Source organism: Quercus suber, unplaced genomic scaffold, assembly GCF_002906115.3.
Source record: "Quercus suber isolate HL8 unplaced genomic scaffold, Cork oak 2.0 scaffold_249, whole genome shotgun sequence".
NCBI classification, from domain to species: Eukaryota; Viridiplantae; Streptophyta; class Magnoliopsida; order Fagales; family Fagaceae; genus Quercus; species Quercus suber.
The window spans coordinates 25,506-35,536 of NW_027069705.1; the positions used below are offsets into that span (position 1 = coordinate 25,506).

At 32.9% G+C, this 10,031-nt stretch overlaps 1 protein-coding gene across 2 annotated transcripts; it reads left to right on the top strand.

Annotated features, from left to right (window-relative positions):
* The first annotated feature begins 3,952 nt into the window (after positions 1–3,952).
* Positions 3,953–9,820, top strand: LOC111999984 (rho GDP-dissociation inhibitor 1). Of its 2 annotated transcripts, none has more exons than XM_024032090.2 (6): positions 3,953–4,055; positions 4,654–5,013; positions 5,118–5,184; positions 6,912–7,130; positions 7,213–7,337; positions 9,329–9,820. In XM_024032090.2, exons 2-6 carry the CDS (start codon positions 4,762–4,764, stop codon positions 9,404–9,406), a joined length of 741 nt encoding a protein of 246 aa, XP_023887858.1. In that variant the 5' UTR covers positions 3,953–4,055; positions 4,654–4,761; the 3' UTR covers positions 9,407–9,820. The 2 variants fall into 2 exon arrangements, with proteins under 2 accessions (XP_023887858.1, XP_023887857.1); XM_024032089.2 differs by lacking the exon at positions 3,953–4,055 and adding an exon at positions 4,311–4,494.
* The last annotated feature ends 211 nt before the right edge of the window (positions 9,821–10,031 follow it).

Sequence of the window (10,031 nt, forward strand, 5' to 3'; positions counted from 1 at the left end):
GCCCCAAATTTTAACTAATAGGATTTTTTTATTATTATAATAGTATTAATTAAGCCCAAATATTAGCCAATAAATAAAATAATATTTTTAGTATCAAATAAATAAATAAATAAAGAAGCTAGAGAAATGCTACGTCCATAACATTTTTACAACAAATTTTAAGTAGCAAGTTATTACAATCTGTTATTGATGGAAAAAATAATAATTTCAGTGGTGGGTTCAAATTAAAACCAATAGCAACTTAACACAAAAAATTCACAACATTTTTCACAATAATTGAATTGACAAACTTTTACTAGTTCTCATCTAGGTCCACCATTGAAAGTTCACTTAATGTGTAAAACATTAGTGAATATCTAGACCTCCAAATTCAAATTAACTAATACAAGCATATATTCAAACAATGTATGTGCGGAATATGAAATATAAGTAATACCCAAATATGCAAATTACTCTAAACCATATTTTAATCACAACTCAGCAGTAATTAAAAGCAAAGAGTAAGGGATAGAGAGAAGCAAATACAAGAAAACATCAGCATGTGTGATCGAAGAGGAAACCGAAAAACTCGATAAAAAATCTCTCTGCTAGCCTCCAAGCGATAAATGATCCACTAGAAAATCAATTGGGATACATGAATAGCAATAGACCCTCAAAGCCTAATCCACCCAATGCACCTAAGCCCTTCAAGTTTCTTGCTCCAATAGGGTTAGTCTAACCTTGTCTTCTTTAGCTTACCAGATCCCGCAATTAGCCCATTGCATCAACCAAAATGAATTGATTCTCTCTTGAACTACTTCCTAAACACCGAGAACCTTCCCACTGTTCTAAATGTGGTGAGGTAAGGATTTGGCTTAAGATCCTCTCAAGGGTATGACAATGGAGAGGGTGAGAGTAGAGGAATTTAGAGAATCAAATGTATAAGATTGTGGATGAATCAATCGTATTGTTCTCTAGAGTTTCTCTCTCACAATTCTCTCTGAAAGCTCTTTATATTTCGTGGGTGTAATGGTATTTATAGTAGGGTATGAGATAGAATGTTAAAAGTCAGTTTTCAGCAAAATAGAGTGCACTGGTGAGTCACTCGCGATTGGGATAAGTCGCGACTTCCAATCGCTAGATAACAGAAAGGCCAGATTGCACTTTTTGTCCTGTAGTAATCCAACTGTCCTAACCCTTCAACTTTCTACATGCTTCACACGTGTGTCACATTCTGGCGAATCACCACTCGCGAGTCAGTTGCAAGATCCAGTCACGAGTTGTCTCTTAATGTACACATTTGATCAATTCTTCACACTCTCACAATCCTTACATTATTCCCATCTAAATACAGGGTTTTTAAATGCTGAATTACAAGAAAATTTGGTATGGAATAAAGCCAACACATAGTTGAATAAATTCAATCTTACAACCACTAACATCACTCTTTTACTTACCACTATCAATCTGTCATATTTGTTACGATCTTTTTTTTTTTTTTTTTTATGTAATTGGTTAATCCTTTAACAATACGCTTTTACTTGTAATTTGGTAGATCTAAGTTGTGTTTAATACATCAAGAAATATGTTGTTCAAACATATTAAGTGTAAGTATTAAAAAATGGAGATTGATCTAAGAAACAAGTGAAGAAAAGTTGTTTCATTAAAGCTCGATAAATAGCTACTATCGAAACTAAAGGAGAAGCTCGACGTAAGTTTGACACAAACTTGATCTATTGAGAATTATGATTTTAAAATTTTCAGATCTAAAATTCGGTCTATTGGGAAATTTAGATCCTGGTTAATAGAATTAACAAGTTTTAAACCCAATTTGTTAATTAGATTTATTATGAATAAAACTTGTTTAAACAAACAAACATCAATATTATGTCAAAATCATGTAGCGGAAAAATAAATAAAACAAGATATGATGACCCAAGAAAACCAATGAAACAAACTAGTTTCATAGTAAAAAACCTGAGGGAAAACCTTCTCGAAAAGCAATCCATTATAGGAAAGATAAGTTTAAGATTTAGTACAAAACTTTTGTCCTTAGACTCTACAATCCCCGTAGATGAACTCACAGCAGAAACCTTCTACCGTTTCAGAACCTCTGAATTCTTCAATATATGAACGCCACCCTTTTGATACACGGATCCCAGTACGTGACTAACCAAAAATGCACGGCTTCCAGTGCGTGACTAACACACCAACTTAAAGAAGATTGGTGGCTGCAAAGTTCTTCACTTCATCAATAATGAAGATCAAGAAACACTTGGTTACAAAACCCTAAGGCGTAAAGACGCAGTAGCTTCTTTTAGAGAGAATAAGGCATTGGTCACCTTTTGCATATGTTCTCCTTGTATTCTCTTATGTAATGGTTTCTAAAATAAGCCTTATATAGGTTTAAGGTTATAAGAAAAGAAACCCTACACAAATACAAAAACATGGGCCAAAAATCAAATCTGAAAATTTGAATTCCTGTAACCTTGTAGATACCTCGATAGCTATTTGTCAAGCAACTGTCGAGCTTTAATGAATCAGCATTTCTTCACTCATTTCTTGGACAGACTTGCATGACTTCAATACTAGACTTGAAACAAAGTTTCTTGAAGTATTAAACACATCCTAGATCTACCCAAATACAAGTAAAGTATGTTTTGTCAAAGGATTAGCCAATTACACAAAATAGTGACTATGTTCCTAACAAGTGAATCACATATGTCCTAATACAGTCCATGCTGTATTATTTTTTTAGGGTTTCTTTTCTCATAACCCTAGACATATATGAGGCTTATTTTAAGAGCCATCACACACGGATACAGAGACCAAGAGTTTAACATTCTCTGTGATAAACTACTGCGTTTGTACGTTATAGGGTTTTGTAACTAAGTACTTCATAATCTTCATTGTTGATGAAGAAGAACTTTGCAATCAATAACAATCATTCAAGTTGTTAAAGTTAGTCACGTACTAGGATCCGTGCAAAGGAGTTAGTTAGAGATTGGAGATTTGTGCATCAAATGAAAGAAGACTACTACAAGATCAAGTCTAATTAGGTATTTTGGGATTGACCAGGGTAGTGGTAAGATTCCTCATACTTGTAACAACTTTCATTATTGATTAATGGATTCTTGGGAGTTGTGACCTTAAATTCACTTAGTGGGGTTTTTGCATTGCAAAAGGTTTTCCTCTTTTGTCAACAAATCACCGTGTCAATTTAATTTCTACTGTATTTAGTTTATTTAGTGATTTGTTGGTGCTTTCATGATTTACATGTAATTTGACCTAATTAATCAACTTAAGTAATTGAATTAATTAACCGGGGTCAAACTATCTTAACCCAACAATATTAACATGTGTAAAAAGTGTTGTAAAATTTTTATGTTTAGACTTTAAAAAAAAAAAAAAAAAAAATCTACATGGTTCATAATTTCATATCAATTAGCAGTAATTTTACATCTGAAATAAGATAATAGAATTTAAGTAATATTTAATTTTTGTCAAGTCATATTTAAATATATAAAATGCCTTAATTTTAGTTTTCACCTTAGGCCCCCAAATGCATCAAGTCACCCCTGCATGTATGTTACTTATAACTCAATTAGTTAGCATTTCTTGATAAACTAGTATTTCCAAAAGAGACATTAAGAGTTGAAATTCCCCCCAACTATTAAATTATTAATAAATAATTTTTTTTTAAAAATAAAGAAATTATAACTATCAAATTATTAATAAATAATTTTTTTTTTAAATAAAGAAATTTCAAACACTCGTAGGACCACATAATTGAATGCCTCTTATCCTTGTTATATACCGACAATAAGCCAACAGTGGCACCGATCTTGATTCTAATTTTCGACTTTCTTCGAGCCATGCAATTAAAAGGTATATATGAGATTCATAAAAGTCAAAGAACAAACACCGCTGCTAAATAATTTGACACTATTCCAAAACACACACACACACTGCTAATAACGTCATCTCCCCAAACCTTTATTAGGATATATGAATGATTTATAAAAAGTCTGAAAGAATCGAAGTCTTCTCTTGAATCCGCGTACTACTGCGTGAATGTAAGTGCATTAGTGTCCTTCATGTTTTTCTTTTCTCAGATCTCTCTCTCTGTCTCTGACTTATATTTCGGATCACCACAGGACTTTTTCTCTCTCTCTCTCTCTCTCTATCTCTCTCTAATGAAAAAAAAAAAAAAAAAAGAACTTAACCAAAGTACCAAACTACACGTTATCTCTCCCTCTCGCTCTCTCTCTCTTTCTTCCCATTTTCTCTCTCTCTCTCTCTCTCTATCTCTCTCTAATGAAAAAAAAAAAAAAAAAAGAACTTAACCAAAGTACCAAACTACACGTTATCTCTCCCTCTCGCTCTCTCTCTCTTTCTTCCCAGATTTTCAACAGGCCACCACAGAAAGCTAGGAAACAAGACAAACCTTTTGTTTTTTCTTTTGTCTTTTTTGCCTTTCCGTTGGTGGGCTCTGGTTTTCTTTGGCTACTATTGGTTGGTTTTCCTGCAACACATACAATTATTGCCTTTCTAGGATTGTTTTCACACACAAAATAAAAATAAAACCCTGTCAAGGGTTAAAAATAAAATAAATAAATAAATCCTTTTGTTTTGTTACTTCGAGTCTAATTTTCCTTGCTGGGTTTTTCTTAGCTTTCTGTCTTCAGAGAAACAAAGACTTTGTTTTTGTGCTTGGCTTGGTGGGTTTGCATTGTTTTTGTCATTGTGCAGTTGGTGGTAGTTATAATTCTTGATGAATTGATGTCTTTGGCTGTTGGAGCTGTTTCAAGTTCCAAGAACATGGGGTTTGATGAAAACAAGGAGGAAGGAGAAAAAAGTACAAGAGAAATAGAGGAAGCAAAGCAAGAGGGTGATGATGAGGGAGGGAAGATTAGCAGACAGATGAGTGAAGCTTCTCTATATGCAACTGATCTTGAGGAGGAAGATGACGAGAGAAGCGAATTACAGTTGGGTCCTCAGTACACTCTCAAAGAACAGCTTGAGAAGGATAAGGTTTGTTTCTGCTGAAATTAAAGGTTAAAAATAGAGAGCAATTCTCCTCTGTTACAAAATGTGTTTTTATGTCTTTTTTTGGGGTTGAATTTTTGAGAATCCAGGATGATGAGAGTCTGAGGAGGTGGAAGGAACAGCTTCTTGGGAGTGTTGATCTTAACAACGTCGGAGGTATCAGTTTGGCTATTACTAACTTTGTGGGTTTTTTAAGAAATTTGGTTTTCATATAATATTCAATTCTTTGTCATTTCCTTTTACTAACTGTCCATTTTGGTCTTCTCAAAAAAAAAAAAAAAAAAACTGTCCATTTTGGTGATTACCAGTGATAAAGTAGTATAAATGACAGAAAAATGATTAGTCTGAACTTTTTTCTCCATTTTTTGTGCAGTAAAAGATTGCATATCTTAACTTGTTCTTCTCATTTTTAATATGATGATATTAGCATTGCTTGTAACTTAGTGATATTGCCTGCACTTTTTTATAAGGTGAACCATACGTCAAATTCTCTCCTTATTTTTATAACTATTGAATATTTATATTATTGTAGAAACCTTTGTGTGGCTTGTCTTTCTTCTAATTAATACTTTCAAATAACTTGTGAATGGATTTCTTTAAATATTTTAATGTGAAAAGGCACTCGATGTTTCTTTATTATGCTCATTTTATGAAGCAATAGAATGCAAGTCCGCTGACATTTATTTTGAATTTTTATTCTTCCATTGTCAATTGTTATGTAACTTGTAGAGAGAAAAGGGACAAGACATATTGGTTTACATTTTTATCTTTGGGAGCATATGTTTGGAATTGGTACCTTGCGTTTCTCTCATTTTCGTTTGTTAGATATTGACCATTGTGAAGTCAAATGGTCCAACAATTTAGGATTCCTTTAATTTTTGTTGTACCAGTGATATTTTAGCGTAGATAAGATTACTAATATTTTGTTCCCTTTCTTTATTCTCTCTAATTAGTGTTTGGTCATAGGATTGTTGTTGATTTGGTTCACCTCTTTTTAGGGCTGTAATGTAAACGAACCAAGTCGTTAATAAACAGTTCGGGTTTGGCTTGATAAAAAGTTCGTTTATGTTTGTTTGTTTATAAACATGCTAAGCTTAATCTTTAATTTTAAGCCTGTTTAATAAATGAGCCCAAGAAAAAAAAATGTTCATGAACAAGCTCATGAACAGTGAGACTTGATAAAAATAAAATAAAATAAATAAAACTTAGGTTAGTTTATGGGAATTGGTAATAAGTTTCATATGGACTTAAACAATTAGTGAGAATTGCTATTAACAAGGTGTTCATATACTCTCTTTTTTTTGGATAAATTGTTACAAAGAGTTGGTGATTGGGGGGAGGATTTAAACCATAGTTCTCCTCATAAAGCATGCCAGTTAATAACTTAATGTCACTAAATTACAAGACTCTTGGTATTCTTATGATAAACTTATTGCTGAATTTTTTAGTAGTGTTATTGTGCTACATGAAGTTTTTTTAACAGTAAATTATTTGATGATTATTCAATATCCCATGATTTTAGTAAATGGTAATGCTATTACAATGTTATTTTCATCAATTATCATACATCATGAAAAGGATATTGTCGACTATGGTGATGTTTTCATAAGTCAACCTACCTTGTTGCTATCAGTCAGCTCATAAAGTCTACACTATTTTGGTGTTTGTTATGTTTTGTACAAATTAGAATCTGGTTTTGCAAATGCCTGATTTTTGTACTCCTTCCTGAGACTTTTTATATCAACAATAGAAAGCCTTATCCAATTTCTCTCCCTTTTTTGTTTGTTATTTATTTAGAGTGATAGAATGGTTATTGTTTTTGTTTCTGTTTCTTTTCCCCTTGCATTCAATAAGATTCTTGTTGTGTGCCTCTTCTATTTCAGAAACTCTTGAACCAGATGTGAAGATATTTTGTCTGTCAATCATCTCACCTGGTAGATCTGATATTGTTCTTCCTATTCCTGAAGATGGAAAGCCCAATGGTATATGGTTTACATTGAAAGAAGGTAGTAAATACAAATTGAAATTCTCTTTCCAAGTGAGTAATAATATTGTTTCTGGCCTTAAGTATACCAACACCGTCTGGAAAACTGGTATAAAGGGTAAGTTATCTGTGTTCTTATATTTCCCAAAGTTCCAATTTGAAACACTTGGATGTTTCCCTCACAATGGAACTTATTTCAGTGGACAGTTCAAAAGAGATGATTGGTACATTCAGCCCTCAGATAGAGCCTTACACACATATAATGCAGGAAGAGACCACCCCTTCTGGCATGTTTTCCAGAGGATCATATTCGGCTAGATCAAAGGTAAGTTCAATAACTTATGCTCTCTTTTAGTAATAAAAGTGAAAAGATAATTTAGACTATGTTGATTGATTTTAGCAGAATCAAATCAACTTTGCACATGAATTGATTATGGATTTCAATCGAGTTCCGGCTAATTCCCATAGCATAAACAAATCAAATAATAAAGAAATCAATTATAAAATAAATGACATTGGTGATTTATTGACAAAATAAAAAGAAATAAAAAAACCAACATATGGATGCATCCTAAGGGGAAAAAAAAAAAAACTCCGGGATTTATTCCCTAATTCCAAGGAAATTTTCACTAATAGAATTGAGGTCTTACAATTGAAATATACCTATATTTATAATTGCAACCCAGTAATACTTATGAACATGACCCAACAATCTGCTTCAAGTTGCATGGACTATTCTCATATGAAATTCTCCATATGAATCGTGTATGTGATTTATTCTCCACAGTTGAATGGGGAAGGCTCTGTAGCTTCAACCTTTGATCACCAATCGAAGTACCATTCTTTAGATTCGCTTTTATGAACCTAGTATTTGGTGAAACGTTGAGGTTTAGCGGTTTGATCTTTTAGATGCACAGCAATACTCTCTTACCTCTTCCAGTCAACTTTAGAGAGCAGTTGTATAGCTTGACAAGTAGGTCACAATTAACACATCATCAACCAACTTATTGGGCCTGAGTAAAAATTTGGTTTACCATCTCTCTACCGACCTAGCCTCAGTCGAGATACGATCGACTGGCTGTTCTCAATTGAACAAGGGTCAATTGAAATTCAAGTGACTTCCCTTTCTTGAGCTGAATCTTGGAATTGAAATAAAACTTACATATCATGGAATTAGCTAACACTAAAACTAACAGAAAGTTTCTGTTTAGATGACTAGGATGTGTGGTCACGTGCCATTTATTTAGTAATGGAACTGAATCAGTACATTGATGATGCTATTATTTTGTTCTAAGTAGTCTTTAGAGAAACTAAAAGATAAATTAATTTAATGGACTTTAGGTTCAAAAGAAATGATGGTGACTTTATGTTCAAAACTAGTGTACCCTACCTTTGAGATGTCTTTCCATCTGGGGAAAATGTAGAAAATGAATATGTACTGCTGGGAGATTGTGACTTCTATCAAATGCAGCTCTTTGAATCTCCAAATAACTTGTACAATTTAGTGAAGTTTCTGAACATTATATAGAAATCTCATCCTGAAGTTGCTTGCAGAATCAAATGCAAATCAAGATCTCTTCCTGGATCCATATCAATTAACTTCATATGGGATGTGATTTGTTTGGAACAAACTAAAGTGACTAAATGAAAGAAAAATATGAAAATTAGGAGAGCAAAAGGTCTTATTCATGGACAGAGTTTGGGCTTTGTGATGCACCATATATGTCACTATTCACTAGTGTTTATATATAATTTGGTGGGCCAACTTGTGGTTGAATTCTCAGACTTCTATAAACTTCTTTAGATTCCTGGCTCCCAAGTAATTCTTATCGCTGAAATTTTTTTTTTACCAGTCCTGCATATCTTGACACCTTTAGTGTTTCCATTGAGAATTCTGGTATAAAGTTTCAGTACTATTTGTATCCATACCTACTTGTACTATTTAACTACTAAATTCCTAAACTTTCTCTGCCAATCACATTTTTCACTGCCAGCTTGTCTTGTACTCAAAAGTTTTTGGTTAAACATATGTGCTAGAAAAGTAAAAAATCTGGAAAGACATTCATAATTGAATGTGTTGTTGTTTGGCTATCTTTTGCAGCAGTTACGGCCCACGCTGAACTGTATACTTATTTATCGATGGGGACTTGACATTGCTTACTTTTCATGTTCTGGCTTTAATTGTACAAAACAACTTTAGTACCCCATGGGTCAAACTACAAAACTATGGTGCAATAATTGCTCTTTAAACAGCTTTTTATTCCTATTATATATATTTAATACCATCTAGTCTTATATATATCTTCTCTTTTGCAGTTTTTAGATGATGATAACAAGTGCTACTTGGAGATCAACTATGGCTTTGATATCCGAAAGGAATGGGCTTCAACTTGAGCAGAGAAATTTACCAATGAGTGCTAGCATAAGCCATAATTCAGCTGATATTCTTATGTTCCCAATTAGCTTTATCTTTTTTCTTTTTCTTTTTCTTTTTTTTCCTATTAATTGCTGGAAGATTCCTGCCTGTGGCTAAGTTACACGTGGTTGGAGCGTATGGAGATTGGAGAGAGAAGGATTCTTTGGTGACTGCCTTTAATAAAAGAAGAGCTTAGACTGACTTTTTCATATCCTTCTTGTACTCTTACCGTTATTGATGTAAAGTCTGAAAAAGGGGTGGAGTACTGTTTGGGTCAATTTATTTATAATAAGCTCTTTGGGTCTCATCTATCTGCCACTAGTACTGGGTTGTAAAGCATTTGGTTTCAGCCAAAACTTTTTTTAAATAAATAAAAATAGAGTTGTAAAGCATTGGATAGCGGGTTGTTTTTGAATTGAACTCTACCTTTTCTTTAGTTTCTTTTATCTGCTAGTGATAAAGTTAGCTGGAATGTTATCTTTTTCATTAGCTATTCTTCTATTAATTCTTTCTTTTCTTGAATTTTTCATTCCTTGATCATGGATGCCTTTTATGTTCTTCTGGTGATATTTCTAGGTGAAACTATTTCCCGATATTAATTGG